Source organism: Chelmon rostratus, chromosome 4 (assembly GCF_017976325.1).
Source record: "Chelmon rostratus isolate fCheRos1 chromosome 4, fCheRos1.pri, whole genome shotgun sequence".
NCBI lineage: Eukaryota > Metazoa > Chordata > Actinopteri > Chaetodontiformes > Chaetodontidae > Chelmon > Chelmon rostratus.
The window spans coordinates 17,345,221-17,371,281 of NC_055661.1; the positions used below are offsets into that span (position 1 = coordinate 17,345,221).

The window sequence follows — 26,061 nt, forward strand, 5'->3', positions numbered from 1 at the left end:
AAAGAAGCATTGGTGAATCGTGACAAACTGTGCAGACGTGCCAGCTGTGCGTGGTCAAGTCACATAGAATCAGCTCCTTTATTAAGTACAGCAAGTTGAGGCATTTGCACAGGAAGTCAACATCATTTGAACACATAATACAGGGTGGCATAATATGCATAAAAGTACCAGGAATATACTCATATGCAAGTGTCTTTAGTGTTCTTCTTTCAGTGAAATGAGCTCTAATACAGAGCCAGATACAGTGTACAGTCTACATTTCGCATTAGTCAGAACGTATATACCATTGCTTGCATTGTTCCACTGTCAGAGAGGGAGTTACAGGTCCTGGATTGAAGTGGAAGTGCCTCCATTTTGAGTTCAGGAATGGGTGCAGTTTGTGTAAACAGGGCAGTCACTCATTCTGCATGGAATGTTCTCAAGATAAACCGTAGCTCCTCCTCCTCAATCCTCAGTCGGTTTGACCTTTCTGAAGCCCCGACCCACCCACTGCCAAAGTCGCAGTGTGTCACTCCCTCTTTTATACATCCGACATGACATGAGAAGAGTCTCCAGCTGTCCTAAAAAAGAATCATCATCTGCCAATGGGAAACAAGGGTCAAAGTGCACAGGAGTAGTAGATGGGAGCAGGACACGTGGGCAGAGAGAGATAGTGGCTCTTCCTCAGCAGGTAAGAGGGACTTATATACTGATTGACAGGGGAAGACCTCTAGACAGATTTTGGAGGGGTGGGCCTTATACTATCCAAGGATGGCAGGGGATGGGGCAGGCGTGGGCAACACAGCACAGCGCCAAGCTCAGGTGTAGCGTGGCATCTCGCACTGTTCACAGCGGTTGAGTGCAGGGTGGTTGAGGAAGGTGCAGCTTTCACAGTTCCAATGGGCGCCTTCGAAGTCCTCGTCCCTCTGGGGCCCCGGCACTGGCTTGGAGCCCTGCTCCCCTTCTAGCAAAAACCGAGAGAAGCACTACATTAAAAAAGCCTCTTTATTCATATGATAAAGTGCATAACGCAACAACAATTTAAGTGTCTTCACCTCAGGGCTGGAATTAACCACGGCTGTCACTCAACAGACATGTGTGAGGCATGCATTCAAGTATCGGCCATTCAGTACAAATGTTGATAGACATTCACTACATAGCAAGGTTTCTCATCTAGTTTCCATGCCAACACATTTGTGGAGATCAACACAGACCAAAGTCAGTTAAGCTTTTAGTCTCAGAAGCCAAATAAGACAAATAGTGTAATGTGAGAAATGACCCGAATGGTCCTGCACTGAAACTCAAATCTGTATCACAGCAACAGTATTGACGCACAATGTTACCCTGTAGTACATCTAGTTTTCTGCTTTCTCATGAGTCAGTTTTATGTTCTGAAAACTACATTGGACAATTCTCACCTTTCCTCCCAGGTTTGGGTGGCACTACTGGACCAGGCTGAATGTTGTCATAAAAGTTGCTCATTGCTTTTGGATCAAACTTCCCTGTGGAGGAAAGCAGAAACCAGACACAAACGTTAATTTAGAAGTGTCCCTCCAAGCAGAGGTGCAATCAGTCAAATCAGTCTCCAACCTCTCTTTGAGCGTCTTGACTGACTCTCACGTTCAGACTGACAGCCTCCTCAGTTAATAACAGGACTCCAGCAAAAACAGAATGCAGGGTCAAAAGGCAAAAATGTTTTTGCAGCAACATAATGAAACATCATCTGGCTGGACCAGAGTTGTTATAAATTGCGGGCAGTGTTTTGGCATCCAAAAAGCCTTAAAATTGATGGGTCTATTACTCAAACTGACCATACTGGATTATATTTAATCATCTCACTGGCACCCGAAGCAACATGCCCCAACCTACGCAACCCCTTGCAACTTGTTAGTATAGCACTTAATATGGACTGAACAGCTGCTGGTGCAATCACTGATGCCTCAATAAATGAGCCAATTCAAGCGCAATTCACTCATTTACAGAATTTTGCCAGGAGATGGCGCCTTGCTTTTTCTGCACAGCTACAGGCTTAGAGTCAGATGTTTGAACTTGTTTTACTGATTTATTTTTGCAACTGGAAGGAATTTTCTGCAAGCAAAGTTCTTGAGCTCAATAAGGGGCTTTGTGAGTGTATGAAAGCTGAGCTCCCAGAGGCATGCAAAGATCACTCATACAAATTTTCGCGACACAACGACCAGAATTAATAACAACATCCATCAATTCGCCCATTCTCTACAACAACTGTGAATCTTGGCCATTCAAAACAAAGGTCACAAATATCAAATTTTCCTTAAGTCACCAAAATGAAAAACCAGAAAAAGGAGGGACAGCAACAGTAATAAACAGTTGCATACACCTGTGTAACTGATATGCCACCCTAGTGTTGAAAATGTATGTCATTGTTTGCCAGTAAAGAAATGAACTTGCATGGGTTAACGTTTAACACTGAAAGAAATACAATGCATATACTGGGGGCATGCTTAAGCTTAGTGGCTGAACAGAACGTTCAGTTATTTGTAGCATCTTTTTTGCCACAAGTTCATTGACATAACAGGCCGTCCTCTTACACACTGTACATGTAACAACTGCTGCACAGGTGCTTCACCATGCACAGCTTTATAGAAGAGAAAGCGTTTAAAATAACTTGCATAGATGACATTTTGACCAGTGTTTGCCAAAAAGAATTTGGAAGACTAAAACAAAGCAAAACAATGCTCGAGGAATTTTCCAGGAAGACCACATCCCAAGACTGGTCACACACTTAAGCACATTAGACTGTTTCATCAAAACACAACTACTGGTAAATATACAAAGCGTTGCAGCTAATATCCACTCATTGTGAATTGGGGCATTTCGAGGCGAGGCTGTTACAAATTATGTAATCGACAAGAATAATGAACCAGTCAAACATTGTGCATGGGCCCAATGAGGGTCAACTCTGCATCCGCCCTGGTCCTGTCACGGACCAGCTGGTCGTTTTGGAACGCTGTATCTGTATGCACAGTGATGGAGCCTCATCCATCACTTTGGACCCAACTCTGTCTGCTTCTGGGCTTGGCTTTTTCAAGATCAATGCGTTCAAATAAATCAGAGACACACTTCAAAGATTTGTGTGTGTGTGTGTATATGTATACCTCTAGACTGCAGTAGATCGGTCTCCTTCAGGGTACAGTCGATATCAATCTGAAGCTGTCTGTTTAGACTCCGCAATCGGGTCATCTCTTCAGGCTGCAGCCGACGCAAACACACAACCCAGTTACATTAGACAAAAATAGACAACCAAATATTCCCCATCTCTTTCAAACTTCTCACAAGTAAGAAATCACTTTCTATGACACAGTAGTGCAGTTTGTCTTATATCATTGCTGCTAGACCCCTAAGTTCAGTTTGATTGTTTTTAACAACTGTATTTCCTTTGCCTTTTAAAACAGCACACATGACTAATTCTTAACACTGATTAAAACCTAGACTGTCAGTTACAATGTAGCTGCTACAGCCTACTGAGCGGTCAGACTGTGGGGTAAAGATAAATTATTATTAATCCTGAACTTGAAATAGTGAAATAATTAATAATTTCAAAGATAAGATTGTGCACGATCTTTTGTGAGCATGTGAAAAAGTATAAAAAGCTTTGTGGTGACAGAAAATTGTGAAGAACAAACAAAGTATATAAAAATATAAATATAAGTATATGTTCAGTTCTTACTCTGGGTATAAGACTGGTGGAGTTGACTCTTCGAAAGCGTCTCTGAAGGGCGTCATATTCCATATTGTTGACATCGGCCTTCAGATGCTCTAGCTTCTGCTTCTCCAGCAGCAGCTCCTTCAATAGACGCTCCATCCTGGCCCGCTGGTGGAGCAAGAGAGCTGGAGGGAGACACACCAGACATAAAATGCGTTAAATTCAAAATATTAAAAAATTAATTTACTACAAATCCTTCTCTTAGTGTTCTTTTACTATTCCATGTGAATATAGAAGCCCAGCACTGACATTAACGTACAGGGCTAAAGAAAGTAATCAACAAACCTTTTATTATGACTTTCAAAGAAATCTGGTCATCACCAATTAAAAAGGAAGTCAACAAAAATAGTCAAAGAAAGGGACACAAAGCAGAAATACACTCTATAGAATATATATGGCTGGGGACAAAGTCTCGAATATGACAGCAAAACATACCAACAAGATTGAAGCTAAACACGACAAAATGATGGTCAACAGTCACTTAATCAACACTTCTCTGTCACAGTTTTAGGAATGTTTTAACAAAGTAGGCATGTGATGGTAACTGTTAATTAAGGTTGTCAAAAGTATCGATACTAATACTTTTCGATACCACGTGTTTAAAACCGATGATCTCCATTGGGGCAGTACTGAAAGTCATTTTTTCACATTTGAAGCATCTACTGAGGTTTATTGAATCAACTTTCTTTAATGAATATAACTTGTTTTGTCAACATCAATACAAGTTGGCAGGGGGCCTATCCAATAAAGGCTTAAAATAAAACGCTTCCAAACTGGCAATTTCTTCAACATCTTTCAACATCATCTGTCATTTGTATGAGTGATGAAGTCTTGATAGAGAATTGAGTGCCCGGCAAATGTGGATATATGATTTTTTATAGAATTAGAGAGAGTAGAATAGAATTAGCGTCAAAATAGATTTTTTGTTATTATGGTGATATAAATATAATTTATAGTGGTGATAGCTGCAAGACTGCCCCATTAAAATAGGTGCATGCTTCCCTTTGTGTGAAGCAAGCGGGAGAGCATGTGAGACAGTGTTTTGACAGCAGTGAAAATGTTGCTTTTGAAATTCAACAGCAACAAATATGGATTGAAGTAGAATACTTCATTAGATAAAAACAATTTGTGCATTTTGGAAATTATTACATCTATTGTTTTACAACTCTCTGGAGTACGAATAGTATATTACTGATAATATTAGTGTTTCCTAATCTTTATCTGGAACTGCACAGAAATACCAGGATCAAACAGAATGAACAGACATGTAAAAAAACAAAACAAAAACAAAAGCTGCATCGAATGTTAATGTTATGAATGAAGCTTTGAACTATTCAGTACAGCCTTCATCTCCATTCATTATACATTTGATTGTATTGAAAGTCCTAAATCTACTAAAAGAAAACAAAACAAAACCAAACCAGAACAAATCATAGTCAGATTTTCAACCTGATGCTGCACAGATGTAACAACAGGAAGGAAAATGAACTGATTCTCAAACATTACAATTAACAAATGTGTGCAGTTTTTTCTGTATTAGCACTGTGTGCAGGCTGTTAATAAGAAGAAAAAGAAGAAGAAAAATGTGCCAAGACTTTTGTCTTTTCGCCATGGTATAGAAATTGTATTGAGTATCATTTGGATCTTATTTCAAATCTATGACGGTTCAATATTTGAAAATATATGTACGAATATATAAAAGATTTTGGTTTACACTACAACCCTTCAATAAATTAAATTTAACAAATACACCCAGCTAGAATCAAACTAGGAATGCTATGGTTATATGGTCCATGTCTTAACCACCAATACGCAAAATTATCATAAATTCTGTTCAACAGTGGTGTCATGAACACCAGCACGCGGTTAAATGTCTTCAAAAACAAGCCAGCTATTCTCAGGCTAAAGACTATCTTTAGTCTTTAATCGAGACAACACAGCCCCAAACACACATCCTATGTCAACTTAAATAGAAAAACACTACACACAAAGTCACAAACATGCAGGGCAATAGATACAAAAAAACAAGAATCTCTTACCTTGTGTGTAGGCATAGTCATCAGAGCCTGAGCTTGAACGTCGGGGCATTTGCTGAAACTGATTAGCAACGCTCCCTGGTAAAGCAGAGATAGGCAGGATGGGTGCAGGGGCAGCGTTGTGCGCCCCTTGGTCTTCTATGTTGAGAAGAGACTCTGGTTCAACCACAGGAGGTGAGCTGGGTGGCCTCTGGGCCTGGCCACCTGGGGACACTTTGATTTTGAAGGTGTACGCTGACTGGCCCGGTTGAGGAGAGGAGGCCGGCCGAGGCCTTGCAGGGCCCTGATGCTGTAGGTACATGCCAGGGTGGAAGGAGGCCGGCCCTGGAGGTCCGGTCATAGTGATGCCCCTTGAAGGGGAGCTGGGCGAGGGGCTAGTGGCCATGTAAAGCGCTCCTTGGGGGTGGGGAGTATGCACAGGTGAGTTGCTGCGAGGTCTTGGACCCTCCAGGGTAATTTCTATCTGGTTCTTGAGAGAGCTTTTTGTGTGGTAGGGCCTATATACTGCTGGCTGTTGCTGGGGTTGTTGCTGGTGATGGTAGGGCATGCTGGGAAGGGTTGGGGAGCTAATAGGGAGGAAGACATATTGCTGGTGCTGGGGTTGCGGCTGGGGCTGTGGTTGTGGAGGCTGTACCTGATGCTGTGGGGAGCTGTAAGGCGAGCCATATGTGGGAGTACTGTAAGGGGACTGCTGATGCTGATACACAGGTGCCCCTGAGGAGGACCAGGGTGTTGGCTGTGGGCTCTGGGAGGGTGAGGGTCGAATATACAGGGTGGTGTTAGTGCTGTTTGCGTAGTGCCCAGGAGGGATCTGCAGAGCTTGCGGGACATTGGGTATACTTTGTGAAAGTGTGACTGTTATAGGGTTCATCGTGTAACGTGGGACAGGGGAGTATGTAGGAGACATGCCCTGGATTGAGGGTGGAGGTGTGGGAGTGCTAGCCGACCGGCTTTGATCGTTCATAAAGAAAGGATTGTAACCCGGGGAGGGGGCCATGGTGGCAGGGGCTGACAGGGGCTCGGGGTAGCTGGGCCGCTGGGGTTCGATATGACTGTCACTGGTGCTGTGCACTAGGGAGCGCCCTACTCCTGCTGCTCCTCCATTTGCTTTGCTTGCCTCAGAGCCCGGATAGCCCAGGCTAATGTGCAGCATGTGGTTTCGGCTGAGTCGCCCCTCCTCTGGACTGTGATGGAACTCGCCATAAAGGTATCTATTACTCTCCTTAGCCAGCAGGTGGCAGCAGAGATCCAGGTTATTATTGTTCTGAGAGAGCAACAGAGAACAGTCTCAGACATGCAGTGTGGAGTGTGTAAGTGCTCATCTTGCTGTTACTGTCCATTATACATCATGAGGGATACCACTAGAGGTTGGTAATCAAGTAGTACAAACAAAGCAAGATACAACTTTCAACCAAACTTAATAACATACAAACAGCTGTCTTGATCATATGCATAGGTAAGTGTGTGTGTGTGTGTGTGTGTGTGTGTGTGTGTGTGTGTGTGTGTGTGTGTGTGTGTGTGCCTGTATACCTGCAGAAGGCACTGTGACACTACCCCCTCTGGGATCTCTGGGAAACGCTGCTTGAGGTCCTGCAGTTTGTGGTAGTCGAGCTGAGCGCCTCCCTGCGCCATCCTCAGCCAACACAGAGATTCAACGATCCCAAAGCTGCAAACGCTTGAATAACCTATCTCGTCTCATCCCCTGAAGATACAAAGATGACAGACAAAACTGAGGACAAACCTCAAATGTCATGGGAACGATCGCAATAATCCTATTAGCGCTGCTGGCCTGCCAAATGTCTGTCCCACACCCAATGTGTCAGCAGTAATTACAGCGAACATGTCAAATAATCAAAACAAACAGTCCTTGTGAGGCATGTCAACCTAGGTTTCCAAACAGAGTAAAAATTATCCCTCAAGAGAGGTGAAACAGGCGAAAGGAAAAACACACCAACACAAAGACAACGCGCCAGCGTAACTGGTATTCATTAACATTAGCGCCCAAGTGCTAGCAAGGTGCCTGTCAGTCTGTTGTTGTTTGTTTAGCCATACAGTTGCACCATGCAACGACGACATACCATTGCTAGCAAGCAGGCTAGTTAACAACATCAGCTAGCCTCCGTGCATCACTCAAACAAACAACCACACCGGTGTAACTGTGTGGCTACGACAGGGCACAGCACTACCAATCTTATGAGATTGTCCGATGTTACCAGTTACGAAACCAGCAGCACAACCTCCTAAACAAGTTCACGGTTCAAATGAGATTAACTCAATTCGTCAACTGCCTGCCAGCTAACTTTGCTAATGCTAAACTTAGCTTGGTCCTATTGGTTGGTCAGCTGTCACAAGCCTGGGTGTTGATGGATTAGCTAGCTAGCCATGCTAAAATCAGCAAGCGTTATCCACTGACGGCTTTATAAAACTTACCATATGTTAAAGAGTCTCCCTCATGTCTCGGACCATAGCTGAGTCCCGAGGAGAGCTGTGATATTTCTGAAATGGTACGCCGAGGTTTGTCAAATTTTTGTTTTGGCTAAATAACTTGTAGTTTCACATTCCAGCGTCAGGGCCCTGCCGCTGAATTGCATACGAACAGGCTGTCTATCGCGATAATGTCAGATTTTCCCGGACCAGGAAGTTGTTCAAATCGGCTGCTCGACGCTGTCAATAGTGCGCATGCCTGGAATTCCGTGCCACTTTGTTGATCTGTGGCAGAACTCCATTCAGTTTTTACTTATTTCTACTACTTCCCTCACAAACTAGGTTTGTCGGTATAACTATAGAGTGACTCAACAAATTGAAGCTCTTAGATATTTTCAGCCTGTACTAGCTCCCTACCAATAAATACCAATACCAAATATTGTAATTTCAATTACAAATTAGAATGATTTTATATGTTTACATTTTATTTATTTTTGATAATTTATCTTATCTGCTATAACTTACATTTCAGTGTGCAACTCTGTAGTAAAATAACAATTAAATTACCTTGATTCCTTGATTAATGTTGTAATTAGGACACCAACATTTACATTAAACATCATCATCAAATTTCATTTTCATTTCATTTTTCATCAAATGAAAAACTGTTATACATACTTTCAGCATTAAGATAATAATTCTAATCTTTATTCATAGAGCACACTCAAAACCCAAGTTACAAAGTGTTTCACAAAGGGCAGAAAATCAAAATCAACAAGTTATAAAATTGTTTGATTTGATTTTATGTGCTCATAACACAGATGAAGCCAATTTCAATAACGTCAGAAAAATAAATCAAAATAAAATCATAGGAATACTCTGATAACAGATGATGATGAATTTAACAATGAATTTAAAAGAAAATGCACTGATCCAAAACGCTATTTGCTACTCCCTTTAAAATTGACAGGATTCTGTGATTGAAATCAGCTCTGAATGTTTTTTTAACCCTTACCCTGACATTTTAAGTTAAAAAAAGAAGTATGGATGAGTGCTCATTTTGCTTATTCTAAAGAAAGGCAGACCATATTTCACATGCTCGTGTGAGTCTACAGCCTGCATAAGCAACAGAATAGTCATCAGTCATCTGATCTAAATTCATTTTGCATGACTTGATAATTGCTTCTGGCATGCTGATGTGAACTGACGATCACAAAGTAAATGTGTGTAAAAACAAAAGAAAAAAACAGGCTTTGTATTGTGAAAGAAGTAGCCATGTTGTTCTTCTTCTCTTCATCTTCTTATCAAGTTCCTCTTTCAGTTGCTCAGTCTACTTTTAACTTTGAATTTAAAAACACAGCAGTTCAGTATAAAAGAAAATCTAATGATTTAGATATTTTGATTGTTAGCAAAGGGATCAACAGCACCTATAATTAAATAATATAATAGAAATTGTAAGAGCAAAGTGAGGATTCGTGCCACGGGCATTTGTGTGTGTTCACTAGGGGGCAGTGAGAGATCCATGAATTCTGCACAAGCTCACTTGAGTGACAATAACAGGAAGAAACTTGGACAGGTTCCTTTAAAGGAAAATCTACATTATGCGTTAATTGGTTTACAGTTGAGGAGGCAAAACACATGCATCCTCTCTCATGATTTCTCCAGCAAAAACAGTAAAGGGAAATATGTGAGGCCAGAGCATGTGACCAGTTTTTGCTCAGCAGTTGGTGCTGTTAAGGAGCTGTGGTCTGTTCAGCCGTCTCTCCATGGTAGGGTTGTCAACAAGCCAGTAATGCAGAGTTATGTCTTGCTTATGCCAATGCTGACAGGACTGACATTAGGTTTTGAATACTGCACAGAGGAAGGACACAGGAAGTTTTAAGTCTTGACCGTTTCGGACGTTATTGTGGACCAAATTACTTTCAGTCACAATCTTGCAGTGTACTGTAGCCAAATGTTTAAAGTCATATAGATCCATTTTTGTAATTTTCTCTCTAGAATTTATTTGAATGACTTTTACTCTACTATGCAGCAGCAGCTTGGCAAGAGAGTGGCTTGCTCTGTCGACAGAAGGCACCTGCAGACTTGCTTTTTCTCCATAAAACAGCTAAGCACTCAGCAGTCACACCTGGGAAATTATGCATTCACTTCTTGTGTAGGTCAAGAGAGAAACAGCTAAAAACCAAACCTCAGATGTTTATTCAAAACGAATGGTAGACTATTCTGACTCTTCTAAAGCAGAAGACCTGCAACTAGGCAGCTGCTGGGGCAAAAGAGAGGGGCATCACATGGTGTTAGAGTTCATTTCCTGTGGGGTCTGGTCACAGTCTGGTTAGCATATGCGAGCCCTCAGCAAGAACCCAACAGAGAGTCCTGAAAAGCTCTTGCAAAACATTTTCTGCACAAAATTAGTATTTTGAGTATATTGAGTAGTAAGCTTAACTCAACAACATCAGACAGCAAGGCATGACACACTGACTCTCACAGCGAGCTGACTACATACAGCCATGACTGAGTGCCTTGGGTATATATTGTCGTTGTCGGGCAGGAAGCTGTAGCAACTCATCAGCAAGGTGAGCAGACTGAGATGCATCCGAGATGATTTCACCTGACAGTTTGTAATGTTTGAGACACAGTGGTTCAACTGAAGGGAGGGAGGAAGCCTGAAATCTTGGATGATTTGTGGACAATTTGTGCAGTGTGATTGGTGCATGAAAGTAGATGGGGGGGTCACTGTTCACAGAATAAGCAGATGGTGGCCTGATATTTGTTGTGAACTGAAGCTGTGTCTGTAGAGGTGTGGACAGCTGGCACTGGTGTGTCCATCCACCAACACATGATACAGTTTTGACCTGCTGAGCCAGTCTATTGGGACTTCAGCCGGGGGTGTGGGCTGTACCACCACAAACATATTCATAGGGGTGTCGTGGCTGAGTCGCAGCAGCTGTAGCTAAGGCCCAGTCTGACTCAGGTTAGCTGTCCTTACAGTGTTGATTAGTTGCCACAACTGTGGTGCTATTTAAAGAAGTCCCCTTGTTGTCCCTGATACCCTGCAGGACTTAGAACAGAGGCAGATGGAGCCCCGATGGCCTGAGAGTTCACATAACAGACCCCCACCCAATTTATGCCTTAATCTGAGCAGGAAGTGAATCAATGATGGAGTGAAAAGAGCCAAAACACTGACAAGTCTGTAAGTCTGCAGAGAGGTCGTCCTCTTTTGTGACACTTAATTTAATAATGTTAATAATCAGGTAATGTGCAAATATAGCTTTAATTTCCAAAAGTCCTGCTAGCTGCAAAAAAGTACACTGAACTTGAAGTAGACTGGCTGGCAGTGTACAGTACATATTATATTACAACAAGTCTTATATTTATTGACTGTGTTTCTTCAATTGTGTGCAACAGTCGGTTTTAGTTTTTGCAAACAAGGACCTTTAGTAGTCTTTATTTTCTTTCATCAAAAGAATCCCCCTCTTTTTTCCCCATTTCTTTCTTTTCCAAAGGTGCCCTGCCTCTCAGATTTCACTTCTAAGTACAGTATTAGCCGGAGCTTTGGCCCTCTTGTTGGGGGTTTCCCAAAGCCTCCACACCTCCATCTGGGCACAGTGACTGCTGAAATTATGCAATCTCAATTTATCCTGACATGTTCTTTTAACCTGTAAAACAATGAATTCACATGAGATTTTTCAAGTCAATCCTGTAATATGGTGTGCCAAACAAGGATTATCTAGACTGTGCTTAAAAATATCTGACAGCAAGATCAATAAAGGCTTTTGTGTGCCACCTCTCAAAAAAAATTCTATTACATTCCTTAAATACTTGAATGGGGACTTTACTTGGATTTTCTGCCTGTGGCCTGCTAGGCCAGTGAGTCAGCAGCTGTGCATGGAGCCATTAAGGCAGACAAAATGTGTCTGCTGCATGGTTTCTATTTACATCCACCCACAGTGAGAGAACCACTTTCTCATCTAAGTATAAAGGAAGACTCAGCCATCAGGCAGTGTATCTTAACTCTACAGTTTATATATTTCCTAAAATGTGTGGCACTTAGGATTGGACTACAGGTGAAAAACACTCTTGGCATGATGATATGAGTTCCAACCGTCATTGCATATCAAAATGACAGCAATATCTAGGTTAGGTGGGAAAAACAAAGGGCAAGCTGGTGTCCCTCTGAACTGATAAGTTTGGAATCTGGGCCCTAACAGGCCAACAAGCAGATAATGATAATGTCTGTCTGCATTTAGGTTGTATGCCTCCCAAACAGACCTGAACAGAGGAATGTCCAGTTCCTTTTGTACAAGACAATTCAACTGTTCTTATCTTGGTAGTCCACTCCTGGTAAAAATGCATGTGTAGCGTAATGGACCATGGATTATGCTATTATAGCTGACACAATAATAAAAACCAGGAAATGTATGATAAAAATATGGCAGGCAGGCAAGGGTATAAACTGCACAAAAAGTAGTTTATTTTAAGGACCCTTGTTTCTGTACAAAACTACTACCCTAAATGAGAGGTTATGCATGAATAGGTCACTGTAAACTCACTGATAGTTACAGCTACAGATACACTATTTTTGCATTAGGGCTATTGTGGAGATATTATTGTGATATCACAGAACACAAAAATATAATTTTAACATCACTAATCAATAACCTGAATTTGAAATAAATAGAGTGAATCTGTACATTCAAGCAGGGTGGTGGCCCCGTTAGTCCGTACAAAATAGTTAAAGACAATTAACAGTATTTATGCAGCTGCGACTGCAAATGATCAGGATGAGACTGTGCGGACGCGCGTGTGTGTGCGCGCGCGCGAGGCGACAGCTGAACCTGCGGCAGGCGCGTGCGGAATGCAGTATCCGGTAGAAAGTAACGGTACTTTTATGGAAACGGCGACCAGCAGCCAGTCGAGTTGGTTCACGGACTGGTCGCATTTCGGATTGTCCCTCTTGGCCTGCGTCTCACTTCATCTGGTTTATATCTGCCCAGAGGATTTTTTTCTTAAATCAAAACAGCAGGACGACAGCGCGCTAAAGAGGTAAACTCCTGTGTTTTGGATGATTTCGAAAAAAGAAGGTCTGTAAAACTATGAAATAGTCTGGTCAACATTATGTAGCAAGCTCAAGACTTGGTGAGTTTAATTAAAAGTTAACTTTAACATATCATACATCTTAATTTAGGCAGACAGGTAGATCAGGTATCTTAAAGTGTAAATCAAGACTTTCATTTCATTGCAGTTAGAGGTAGTCATTTTAATTCCTGTCCACAATTGAGGAGACATACAGGAACAGAAGCACCATAAGTCTGACAGGCAGCAGTTAGAAAGAGAAATTAACTTCTTCATCTCTCTGTTTATGTGCCAAACTCGCATTTCTTTCTGACACACACTGTCATGGTGTCTTGTGCCAGCTGAGGACAGAAATAGGACATCAAAACCCAACCTAACATTTTTCCTGTTACTGGAATTCTTTACAGCGTTGATTTCCTAGATGAGACATTGTCATAAAGACCTCCACCTGATTCAGTCAAATTTTAATTTAGTAGATTCATGAGAGATGTTTTGTTTTTGCACATAGTAGCTAACTTTTTCAACATAAGGCCAAATGTACAGTTAATATCCTTCAAAACACAAATAACATCCTATGAAAGATTATGCTGTCGTATATTCCTGGTCAGAAAACTGTTTTCGTCAGTGCACAACAGAAGAAACACTCTCCCAGGCTGCAGTGTGAAAATGGCAGGTGAGGATCTCAAGCAGTTGTCAGTTCAACGTCCTGACATTCACCTCCCTGTTACAAGGACCTAGACTGAGAGATGAGGGGAACCACAATGGTCATAATCAATAAGAAACCTAAATCCAAATTGTTTTCAATATCAGATGCACTGGCCTACTTTTAAATAAGGATTTGTATTGTTATTTTGAAATATTATACAAACTGTAGATTCTTTGCGACTGTGCTTAAATTGGAACATGCAATTGATTCATTTCCACCACAAGTGAAATGTCATTTTTATTCTAGATTGTGTTGTAACGCTGGCTAGAAGATGTTTGAGTCTCAGTGGTTGAACGTTGAACCCTACAGTGGTCAAACTTCAAGGTGTTGACTGATTACATTGATTATAAGTTTAAAAATCACTGAGATATGGGATGATTTTTGTCCAAAACATAAGCTACACTGTGGTACATATTTGCGCCATCAAGCTCCTGATTGGCAGCATCACGTGATCTTCATACCTCAATATAAAATGAATTTGAGGACACAGATAAACAGCAGCACTTTCAGTGTTGGATGACTAATAGCCCAAACAGCTCTCATTCATCCAGTTGTCTCGCTCTTAGTCTGGCCATTTTGTCAAGGGTTTGTGAGGCGACATGTGGGTGCCGACTTGAGCTCTGTTCAACTACCTATCACGCATTCGAAATAGCCATGATCACATGTCCTGGACGCACAAGTGGGCTATAAATAGAGGTTAGCAAACTTCCAGCGTGCTCTTTCTCAACATAGTGGGTAGTGGAGCAGCTTTCTGTGGCCCTCACTTTGTATTGCCTGTCGCACATATAAATCCCAGCCCCAGACTTGAAAAAAGTCATATCACAGAATGATAAATTAATTGGGATCTAGCATTTCAAATGGCTGTAAAGTGGTTGCTTCAGAGCTTGATATTCAAATGGAAAATAAAATATTAAAAATTATAGTTATTTACATAAATTATAGTAAGCACAATCATACAAATTAACTGAACAATAAAAGCATAAATCATTGAAAGATTTTCACTGATTTGCAATTTGCAATGACCAATTTAAACAACAAACTGGTTAGAAGTTTGCTAAAAGAAGTGAATTTGGTCAGCCATCTTGATTTTTTTTTAAAGGGTGCACTGAAAAATAAATCAGGAGACAGCCAATAATTGCTGCTTTGCAGTGCCAATGAACGAAAAGATTCATATCATTTTGCAAAGGGTGTAGATAATGTATTTAAAAAGAAATGTATGTGATAATTCAATGACAGTGTGACTATACATGTCACATGGTGAAATTTCTGTTGCATACTTTTGGGACGTTTAAAACAGCAGACCACTTGTCTATAATGCAATGAGACAGCCAGCACTTCAACCCATTCCTCCTTCGCTTTGCAGGTAACATTTCAACAGAGCCTGTTTGTCAACTTGTCATTGTGGTACAAACATGACTGAGGTGGCGCAGGTTGCGGCTGTAGTCGCCCACGACATGGACGATGTCACAAACAAAGACGAACACAACATGAGCGATGCAGAAAACAAGGAAGATGAAGTTAATGAGGACAACGCAGCCACGGAGAAAAGTGAGGGGATGTCGCACACTGAGGACGAGAAGCCTTGCCACGCCAAGGATGATGCAAGTACAGAGACTGACAAGACACACGTGAACGGTGTGGATCACAAAAAAAGCAAACATAAGAAACATGAAGGATCTGAAGCTATTAATGGTGTAGCACAGGACGCAGAGACGGAGCAGGATGCAAAACCTGACACAAATGAAGACCAGAATGTTTCTGATCTGACACTAAAGAAAGAGGTGAGTGAGGAATTTAAGACCATGACTGATGGTGGATGTAGCCCTTCACAGAAATCTCTCACCCCCGCTGCACAAATGATTTTATCTCCCCTCTCGCTGTTAAATCACAGAAACTCCTCCGATCCAGAAAGCCGGTGGCCAGGAGCTACGTTCCGAAGCTGAACAAAGACAAGGGGGACGTGACGGGCAAGTTTGAGGCGATGCAGAAGGCCAGGGAGGAGCGCAGCAGGCAGAGGAACAAAGAAGAGCAGCACAAGAGGAAGGAGCAATTCATCAAGGAGAGAGAGTGGAATCGCAGGAAGCAGCAGGTCAAAGACAGATAACCCCACTAACCTCCAACTGTGACCTGCATGGCATGAGGCAAGACAAGGCCGCCAGTTTGAGTGAGAATTCACTATCTTCTTCACACCGTACCGTGCTCTACAAAATTAACCGATTAATAACGATCATTTCATGTAATATTCAACTTTGGTTTCTACTTGACTTTTAAAAAATGCTAATTTTTTTTAGAGACTGCAATTTTACAAGGAGCACTAAAGGACTGAATCCCATCTTACACAAATCTGAATGCATGTCATGCAGCTGAGCATTGTTTAACTCACTGAACTTTATTTCATATTGTAATCCACATCCCAAATTTTACACAAACCAGATATATACTAGGCAGAAATGCAGACTATTTTATGTAAATTAGTGCCGAAACAATTCATTAATGAATCAAATACTCAGAAAAATTAAAGGGGAACACCACCGAGTCTGATTACAAGTCTTGGGGAGTACCAGTGCATATGAGAAAAAAAGTTTTAAATGAAAGAAAAGCCTTTTGAAAAGCCTCGAGTGATGTCACTTGAGTCAGAGCTGGCTCAGGCTGAAAACTACAAGTTTTGAAAATGAAATGAAAGGAATCAGTTGGTGTGAAATTAGAGAGAAGTGAGCTTTACCAGACCTCTATAGCCTGCTCCTCATCTCTGCATGAGGCTGGTGGCTCGAAGGCACGTTAGCTTCAACCGGGCGGAAGAGAATCTTCCTGCTGGCGGGCACATTGCATTGTGGGTAATGTGGTTGCAAGGTTTTGGCAAGCATGGAAGCATGTGTTGCGAAAAAAAAGAAATTTAATTCTTTTTCTGTCTTTCTAGTCGTCTAACAGTGTTATAGGAGTGCAATGCTAAATGAGCTCTTTTACTCCTCAAATATCTGACAACGGAATAATCTATAAAGCAATTTTTCAGAAAAATACACCAAAAGATATCCGGTTACAATTTCTCAAATGTATTGATTTGCTGCTTTTTCCTGTTTCATAACAGTGTAAAAAAGTCTCTTTGGGTCAGTTAAGACAAAATAAGACAGGTGAAGATGTCACTCTGGGCTCTCAAATCAACTAATAGTAAAACAATAGACAGATTGATCAGTGATGTTTTAAAAGTTTTATATATTGGTAAGCCATGAAAACACGGTGTCTTGGATTTTAAGTTTCCATCAGAGGAAACACGGAATGTACAGTGTGGAGGAAATACTTTAGTGGCTGAGAAGCTACATCTGTGAACTTTAAAGAGGAATAACAGAGATCAAGAGTTCAAGGTTAAGACAGCTTTTCTTTGAGATCAACTGTGGTGAAATAAATGCAGTGATACGGTGTTATGTGAGTGGATTATCAGTGATACTCAGTGAGACAGAACAATCTCCCTGCCTACAGCCGTGCCATCGCTGGCCAGGCTTGGACAACTTGGCTCATCTCCTGTGTGGCCAAGAACACCACGACCCAATCAGAGGTCCACCTGCATGTCACATGACCAGGCTATTAGCAGGGATTAGGTTCTTGTTCTTGCTGGGACCAGCATGGCTCCTGAGTGGCAAAGGAGATGATCCCAGCTAAACCGTAACCTCACCACCGCTCTCCATCTGACCCGCCACAGATAAAAGAACTACTCGCTTCCAGTGATGAGGAGGAAGAGGTGAAGCCAGGAAAGGTAGAAAAATCCTACGTCCCCAAAATCACAGGTAAGACAGGCAGAGGGATGCAAAGGGTGTGAAAGATAGCTATCCGGTGGGGGATCTGGGAGGAAGAGGAGGCTGACAGGCTTGTGTTGTGCTCTGTGAAATCCTCAGGTAGCGTGAAGGGGAAGTTTGCAGAAATGGAAAAACAAAGACAAGAGGAAGAAAGGAAGAGGATGGAAGGGGAGAGGAAGAAGAGGGAAGCCCAGGACAAAATGGAAAAAGCCAAAATACAGAAGGAGCTGGCTCAGAAAGCAGCTGAGGTGAGTACACCTGGGCTGAATTCCCGATACAGCGTCTCACCGCTCTCTGGGAAGTGGGGCAGCATGTCTGGATGGGTTCAGCGCTGCCTTTCTGATGAGAATGTACTTGTAACTGTAATGATTCAGGTAATCCTCAGCTGCCACTCGGCTGAGTTATTTTAAGTGGCATTTGAGATCCAAAACAGTTGGCAGAGGCTGGATATAGGTCTGAAACCGCCAGTAGCATTGTTGACATGGCCATCATGTGAACTCATGGCAAATGGGTCACAGTTATTTTATCTCGCCATGTAAGAATTGTGGTAATTTAGAAAATGATGTAATGAAGAAAATGAATATTTCCAATCATTGCAGTACAGACAGAAGGACTTGAATGGAGTTTTGAGGCCTATTGTACCTTCAGACAGTGCAGTTCTTGGGAATGGTTATGTAAGTATTCTTGTGCCAGGCAATTACAGGCAATTACCTGCTACTTCTTTGCCCTAATTCTGCTCCAGCACAGTAAGAACAGTCTGGCGTATAACGGCGCTACCAATGCTGTATATGTTCAACAGCTATACAAAAATCTTTACCAGTGGTGGTTTTATTCAGCTTTTGATTTTGAATATGTCTTTACAACTCTGCCTTCATCATCACCAGTAACGAGCAGGGCCGCAACACCGCTGAGGAAACTGAGGTCGTGTCCTTTGCATTTTTTGGGTGGAATTTCAAGGTTTTTATCAACTTTGTGGAAAAACATTTAGACGCTGTGTTTCTCCACCAGAATTGTTTTCCTGGTAGGCTGGAGAGGGCTCTGACGCAGCAGTGGGGAATAAAACTGAGGCGCTTAGGTTATGGGTCTGTAATCCTCTGTTCACTTCCTTGGACGTTTCCTGTAAAGAATGAACAATTATGGGGAAAATGGATATAAAGTTATGAGACAGTGATTTAGTTTAGTCGGTTCTCTTGAAATTAGAATGATTGATTATTTTAATTATTGATTTTCAGAGGATTTTCCTTAAAAGAAACCCTACATTTTAATAAAACATCATTAAAAAGCTAACTATGAAAAAAACACATAATGATAATGAAAAGTGGCTGTTTAGGACTGGTAATTATGCAGATAAAATCATGAACGTCATGTGAACACTGTTGGTTACACCAGTCCTACAGACTTAATGACAAAACAATCTACAATTACATTCATGTGTATTTACTTTATACCTGTACAGCAGCTGTACCACCATGTTTTAGCTTGCCCTACTTTTTTCTTTCTTGCCCATATATAAAAAATAGTGCTTTAGATCTTTATCAGAAATGGAGCAATGTCTCACAATTAAAATGCCCCTGTGTAAATGCAAGGAAGACTTGATGATCTAGAAACAACTGGAACAGACACACAGTGCTGCCAGGTGTAGACAGCATATGACTGGCAACTGTTTCCCACACCTCCCAACAGCTAAATTAGCTCTAGACCTCCTTACTGTGACAGAATTAGACTCTGCTATCTTAGACTGACGACTATACTCTGACCTACTGCAAATGGCGACATTAGGCCAGTGGAGCTGCCCCTGATCCACACGCATGCTCTCATTCCCAGTCGCTGAATGTGAGCATGCACTGGGACTGAGCTGAATTTGTTTTCCCCTTTACAGTATGTGTGATAATACCAGAGCCCAAGATGAGTGGCTGAAAAAGTATTCAGATCCATTAAAAGTATCCATACAACAAAATAAAAGAAATGCCATTACAAGTATACTGAAAATCATGCATTCAAAGTCCTACTTAAGTAAAAGTGCACACAAATATTATCAGCAGGATGTACTCAGCAAAGTAAAAATACTCCTTTTGCACATTCTTTTCCAGACTCTTTGTTTGTTTTTTTTTTCTTTTGCATATTTTTACGGTGAGCAGTTATCTAAATGAAACCATCTGTGCAGTTTAGAGGGGAAATCTCTCTTTGGTGGTGCTAACTACTCTAAAATGTGACAGGATCACCAGCCTTAAAGACTGGGAACCACTGGTTTAATATTTAACCATACGCTGTATTTTATAAGCTTGCCATATGTTTATTATGAGTAGAAGGTCAAAGTAGCACACAATAAAATACTCAAGTGAAGCACAAGAACTCCAAAATTGTACAGTACTACCTGGTTATGTTCCCCCACTGTCAACCTCTTTCACATGACTTTAATTTTCATTGTGCATTTAATTTAATGAATCTTTACTCTGTGGTAGGAGTTGTAACACCTTGCTATAATACCTTGCATAATCTCACATTATCAAACACCTCTTAGGAAGGAGATGATACAATCCTGGTCCGAGTGGTTCCAGCAAAGTCTTCGCGACCTCCCGGCAGAATTAAGATGAACTTTGAAGACATGGAGAAGAATCGAGAGGAGGAACTGCTGAAGAAGGCAGAGGAAGAGAAGAAGAGACGATACGATGAAAACCGGCGCTCCTTCAGGGATGCCAAGCGACGCTCGATTGTTCAGCAGGTAGGAATATGAAGAAATAACAACATTAACATTCAGCTCAAATAAGATCTTGTTTTTCAGCCACATTAATAACCGTGCATAACAGCTAAACAGAATCTACTGCATTCCCACACTCATTTGGCTGTAGGATGAAGAAGAGAAGCCTTCAGAGAAGGTGCAGGTGACCCCTGGAAAGCTGAAGCTGGCGTTCGAGGAGCTGGAGAAGGAAAGGCAGGAGCAGAGAAAGAAGCAGGCCGAGGACGAAGCCAAACGTCGCCTGCTGGAGGAGAAGAAAGCTTTTGAGGAGGCCAAGCTGGAAAAGGTAGACAAAACTTCATTTTAAAAATAGCTATCACATCTTAACACATGTGAGATACTTTACTATCCCTTTTTTCCCCTGCGCTTGTAATACTTTTGCATCAGGCAGAAGATGAGGAGGACGCGGAGCCAGCTCAGGAAGACAAGGAGGAGTTCCGGCCTGGAAAACTGAGGCTGAGCTTTGAAGAGCTGGAAAGGCAAAGGGTGGAAGAAGAGCGCAAGAAAGCAGAGGACGAGGCCAAGAGACGAATGGTGGAAGAGAGAAGAGCTTTTGCTGAAGCCAGGAAGAGCATGGTCAGTGTGCTATACGATATGCTCCCAATAAATAAAATGAAGTAAAAATTATTACTATCTTGCTCCTCTATGTCCATGGAGGAAATAGTTAGAGTTTCTGGTTTCACAAGAAGATTGATACCACTCTTATCTTTATGTTAAGTATAAGGCTATCGCTAGCCGGTTAGCTGGCTATAGCAACCGGTTAGCATAAGCAATAAAAATAGGGGAGAAACAGCTAGCTTTGTTATTAAAATCCACCTGATAGCACCTTTAAACCTCAGTAATTAACAAGTTACATCCAATTTTGTTTAATTCATACAAAAAACAAAGTGTAAAAATTACAATTTGATGTTTTATTGACAGTCTCAGACTATTTCTTGGCTGGGAGCTGTAACTTCCTGCAATCTGCAGGAAGAGCCAAATAATAATAATAATAATAATAATTTGGTTCAAAACCTCTTGTAAAATGCCAGATTATTGTTTTTACACTTCAGTTTTGTACAGACTAAACAAACATTATATCTCATGTTGATTAGTTAGAGGTACTGGTAATTGGACTGTGTCAGCAGGATAGCTGTTTGAAAGTGTTTAGTATTTGTGCTAAGCTAAGCTTGCCATCTGCGGGCCATAACTTTATATTTATATCTTCCCTTCTCATTCTCTGTCAGACAGCAAATATGCTAATTACCCCAAATGTCAAACTCTTCCTTTAAGGTAGTTTTCAGCTAAACCAGCAGTCTTTAGTGTGAACATTGTCCCACAAATAGCCTTATTTTGAAAGGTTGCATGAAACTGGTGACAGATGACTAGGCCGTTGGACACTTCTTACATTGCACTATCAAAGCTGACCTTGCCGTGTTTTCTTACTCAGCTTGTAGATGAAGATGACGAGGTGCTGATGGCCTTACTGAACCTGGAGGGCAGCAAACCCGGGAAGATATGCGTCAGTTTTGAGGAGCTGGAGCGCCAGAGAAGAGAGGAGGAGCAGAGGAAGGCAGAGGAGGAGGCCAAGAAGAGACTGGAAGAGGAGAAAAGGCTCTTTGCTGAGGCCCGCAAGAGCATGGTAAGTCTAAATGGCTCAGTAACCAATGAATTGCACTCTGCATGTATTGTGCTGAAAATGGTTGTTACTATCGCTCAGGCCTTTGCTTAATTTCCTTCTGCCAAGCTGCTCAGCTTTCCATTTAAAAAAAAACAGAGAAACCTGCATTATGACAAACTGATAAATTGCCCAAGCGCACATAAAAACAACACATATATACATTTTATTTCTATTTTATCATGATGGACGAGTTTATAACAGCATTTCTTAAATGATAAATATCATAATATCGAATGACCAAAGCAATAGTCTACATCACACTAACATGTATTTTAACTTTCCACTCTGCGTAAATGTTATCTATAATCAGATTCAAATTGGGTGAATATTAATCATTTTTGTTGCTGTGTAATCATTCTGATGGGCTCATATGGAACACCTGCATTGCTGTTCCCTTGTCCATATTATTTCTTAAAGAGCCCTAGCCTGGACCAGGAAAGGTCTGGATATGGAGATGAAACAGTAAGATATTTTCATTTGCAAATGTATATTTTGTTAACCAACACAAAGGTCTACAGATGATGATGTTTGTTTGTTTGTTTGTTTGTTTTTTTGGCTGCATGTTGCCTTTAAATGTGCAACAATAAGAATGGCTCATGCTTAATTTTTGCTGGTTTTATGACATTTAATGTTGGGTAAGTAGTTGGACTAACTGTTATATCTATTTAAAACTGAAGCCAATAATGACTGAAATACAACATGGACATAAAACATGATGCAGTCAATTACTTTACTACCAAACCGTTGTGTGTACTTTGTGTGTATAGGTACTAGATGAAGAAGGAGGTATGGTGAAGAGTGAATCTCAGGAAGCACTGCACCCGAGAAAGCTGGAGATCAACTTTGAGGAGCTACTCAAAGAGAAGGAGGAGGCTGAAAGGAGACGCAAGGCAGAGGAGCGCAAAAAGAAAATGGAGCAGGAGAAGCAGGAATTTGAACAACTCAGACAAGAGATGGGAGAGGTCAGTCTGGAACAGATTTATGCAGACCATGTCCACCACATAGAGTACAGCTTACTCAGCCAACTATGCCTGAGAACACAGCACTTGTTTCCAAATACATGTATTGAATTCCTGTAAGGTCATACATGGCATACAGAATCTAGTGCCAATGACAAATGTAACCTCTCACAACTAAGCAAAATCAATTGGCTTATGTCTCACAGGACGATGTGAATGAAAGCTCAGATGTTGTAAGCAAAGAGTATGAAGAACTGACCAAGCTGAAGAGAACTGGCTCCATCCAGGCCAAGAACCTCAAGTCCAAATTTGAACAGATCAAGCAGCTGACTGAGGAGGAAATTCAGAAAAAGATTGAGATGGAGAGAGCACGGAGGAAGGCCATTGATGATGAAATTAAAGAGAGAGAAGCTGAAAGGTTCCAGGAGGTAAGAGTGACACAGCATACAGGGATGTGAAAAACAAGTAGTTAACATGATCATGTTGCCCTACGCTTCAATTTTTTTATTATCTGTCTCACATGTTAAAATTGCTGTGTTTTTCAGGAGGAGGAGGAAAGAGAAACAACTCCAGTGAGGGCAGAGGAGTCACCATTCAAGCAGAAGGTGGACATGCGAGCCCGATTTCAACAAATGGCCAAAGCCAGAGAAGACGAGGAGAGGAGGAGGATAGAGGAGCAGAAGCTGCAGAGGATGCAGTTTGAGCAGCAAGAGATTGATGCTGCTCTCCAAAAAGTAAACCATATATGCAAGATCATTCCTTGTGCATTAGAGCACAGCGCAAGACTGTTTAAGGTTGCTTTGACCTGGCAATAGTTTGTGATTTATTTTTTTAAATGTCTGTTTGCAGAAGAAGGAGGATGACGTGGAGGACGAGGGTAGCATCATCAACGGCTCTGCAGCCTATGAAGATGAGGAAGATCATGCCAGGTCGGGTGCTCCGTGGTTTAAAAAGCCCCTTAAAAATCAATCAGTGGTGGACTCGGAGCCAGTGCGGTTCACCGTTAAGATCACCGGGGAGCCCAAGCCAGAAGTGACCTGGTGGTTTGAGGGAGAGATGCTCCAGGACTGTGAGGACTATCAGTATATAGAGAGAGGAGAGACGTACTGCCTCTACCTGCCAGAGACCTTCCCAGAGGATGAGGGAGAGTACATGTGCAAGGCTGTGAACAGCAGAGGCACAGCAGCAAGTACCTGCATACTCACAATAGAAAGTAAGACCACCTTGGTGTGAATGCATGCCTGCACGATACTTCCTCTCTATGATGTGGATCGCATGCTCCTCTTCCTGGTGAACTCAAGCTGAGTGGCAGATGTGGATAACTGCTCTTCTGTTTCTTTCTTGCAGCTTATGACTACTGATGCCCGTCCACGATCTGGAAACTTTCCCTGTTGTCTCTCACTCCTTTTGTAAAACTTTGTCCCTCGTGTTATGGTCAAACAGCAGAGGGAAGAAAAGAGCAGTATGCTTGGCATTCCTAAGAGAGGGATACACAACACAAAAAAACGCAAGATGTTGTTTACGTACTGCTCCGTTGTAAAGCTGCACTCCCTGTTAGAGTAGCATGATACCTGTGCCAAAAGCAGACAAGATTCTTGTTTGCTTCCTGTTCAAAAATATCTTCGCTGCAAGGCCCTTTATGATATATGTGATACCAGCAAATTTGAAGTATCATAGTACTGTGTTGTAAATATCAAACTTTATGGTCCATACATGCAAGCACTATGCTAGAGGCATTGAAATGTAAAAAATAAGATGTCTTTGTGTGCTAATTTTAATTAACAAGATCCAGGAACATTACACTAAAACATCTTTAATGCTCGCTTGGGTATTGTACTACTGCTCATTGACTTCATCAATATCAATCAGCATGTAGTTTTCTGTTCTTTTCACCATATTAGTTAATGGTATTGTGATACTTGGCTGGTATTATATCGAATGGCAACATGTTAGTCATCACTTAATTGGAAATCCACAGTAAAGGGTTCATTGACAAAGATATGATGTATTGCAGGAACAAAACAATTTGAAATCAAGCGTGCATCCAGATGTTCAATGAAACTCCTAGGTCCACATTAAGTGTTTTTAAATTGCAGCATCTAAAAAAGTTGAATATGTTGATTTTTCATGTACCAAAATTCATTTTTCTTTTTGGGTTAATTGTAATACTCTTGATACAGTTGTCATAATTCAGTTGTGGTGGACAGTAGGTAACTGCTTTATGGTTTGATAATGAGAAAAAAAAACATAGTCTAACCTGCATATTTGTCATATATAAATGAAAATGTTTTAATAAAATGAAGAAAAATAACACAAGTTTTGTGCTTTCTTTTATTGTTGCATAGAGAAAACTTAACTGTCCCTTACAGTTTTAAAGTAAGTATAACCCATAGGTCCATCATCACTGTATCGCCCCACAGCCCCAGATTCACTGCATGTCAACTGGTTTGGGTAATTTGGTTAATTTCAAAATTTTTAGCAAATTTGCACATCCTAAGTATAATATCAAGTAAGATGGTTAGTGTATTATTAGTTGATTTTTTGGTTATTAGAGCTATGTTATTTTATGTTATATAAGATCATATGATGTATTTTCCTGCTAAAGTTGTATTTAAAATGCCACAATGTAACAAATTTTAATTAAGCCTTTTATTCCTGCATAGGAGTACTGGTTGCTTCAAACTTTGTGTGAACTTGAAGGCAACAGAGGACATATTGCACCTTGATCGCTTTTGGGGCCCAACAGCAAATTCCCTCCTTGGGCCCCTAAAGAGGTCATGTGAGCCATGTTTGTGATGGGTTGCATGTTGTAGCCAGTTTGATTCAATTAAGAGTTTTCTGGCATTCATGTTAAACAAAAATGGTGATTTATTTGTTGTTGTATAATTCACAGAAATTATGAGTTTTCTGTGTTTAATTTTTCTGCTATTTAAAAAAAAAAATCCTGTTAAGCTTCT

The 26,061-nt window shown here is 41.1% G+C and overlaps 2 protein-coding genes across 3 annotated transcripts; one reads left to right on the forward strand and one right to left on the reverse strand.

The window, feature by feature from the left end:
- Positions 1-61: 61 nt before the first annotated feature.
- Positions 62-8,352, reverse strand: tab3 (TGF-beta activated kinase 1 (MAP3K7) binding protein 3). Its single transcript, XM_041935388.1, has 7 exons — positions 8,188-8,352; positions 7,288-7,459; positions 5,761-7,021; positions 3,686-3,846; positions 3,114-3,207; positions 1,398-1,481; positions 62-943 (listed from the first exon to the last, which is right to left on the reverse strand). The coding sequence occupies exons 2-7, from the start codon at positions 7,387-7,389 to the stop codon at positions 798-800; spliced, it is 1,848 nt and encodes a 615-aa protein (XP_041791322.1). The 5' UTR covers positions 7,390-7,459; positions 8,188-8,352; the 3' UTR covers positions 62-797.
- Positions 8,353-13,107: 4,755 nt separating this feature from the next.
- nexn (nexilin (F actin binding protein)) lies at positions 13,108-25,359 on the forward strand. 2 transcript variants are annotated; one of them, XM_041935573.1, is made up of 14 exons: positions 13,108-13,224; positions 15,324-15,741; positions 15,852-16,049; positions 17,655-17,739; positions 17,848-17,996; positions 20,270-20,470; positions 20,598-20,771; positions 20,873-21,061; positions 21,915-22,106; positions 22,913-23,107; positions 23,311-23,532; positions 23,650-23,838; positions 23,954-24,317; positions 24,452-25,359. In XM_041935573.1, exons 2-14 carry the CDS (start codon positions 15,373-15,375, stop codon positions 24,463-24,465), a joined length of 2,541 nt encoding a protein of 846 aa, XP_041791507.1. In that variant the 5' UTR covers positions 13,108-13,224; positions 15,324-15,372; the 3' UTR covers positions 24,466-25,359. The 2 variants fall into 2 exon arrangements, with proteins under 2 accessions (XP_041791507.1, XP_041791506.1); XM_041935572.1 differs by lacking the exon at positions 24,452-25,359 and having other exon boundaries at positions 23,954-24,337.
- Positions 25,360-26,061: the final 702 nt, after the last annotated feature.

Coding starts and splice junctions, on each gene's coding strand:
- tab3 (XM_041935388.1), bottom strand. CDS start 7,389: ATGGCGCAGGGAGGCGCTCAGCTCGACTACCACAAACTGCAGGACCTC. Junction 7,022..7,287: donor TGTCACAGTGCCTTCTGCAG/GTATACAGGCAC, acceptor TTGCTCTCTCAG/AACAATAATAACCTGGATCT. Junction 1,482..3,113: donor CGATCTACTGCAGTCTAGAG/GTATACATATAC, acceptor TTTCCTCCACAG/GGAAGTTTGATCCAAAAGCA.
- nexn (XM_041935572.1), top strand. CDS start 15,373: ATGACTGAGGTGGCGCAGGTTGCGGCTGTAGTCGCCCACGACATGGAC. Junction 16,050..17,654: donor GGAATCGCAGGAAGCAGCAG/GTCAAAGACAGA, acceptor GACCCGCCACAG/ATAAAAGAACTACTCGCTTC. Junction 17,997..20,269: donor TGGCTCAGAAAGCAGCTGAG/GTGAGTACACCT, acceptor AACACCTCTTAG/GAAGGAGATGATACAATCCT.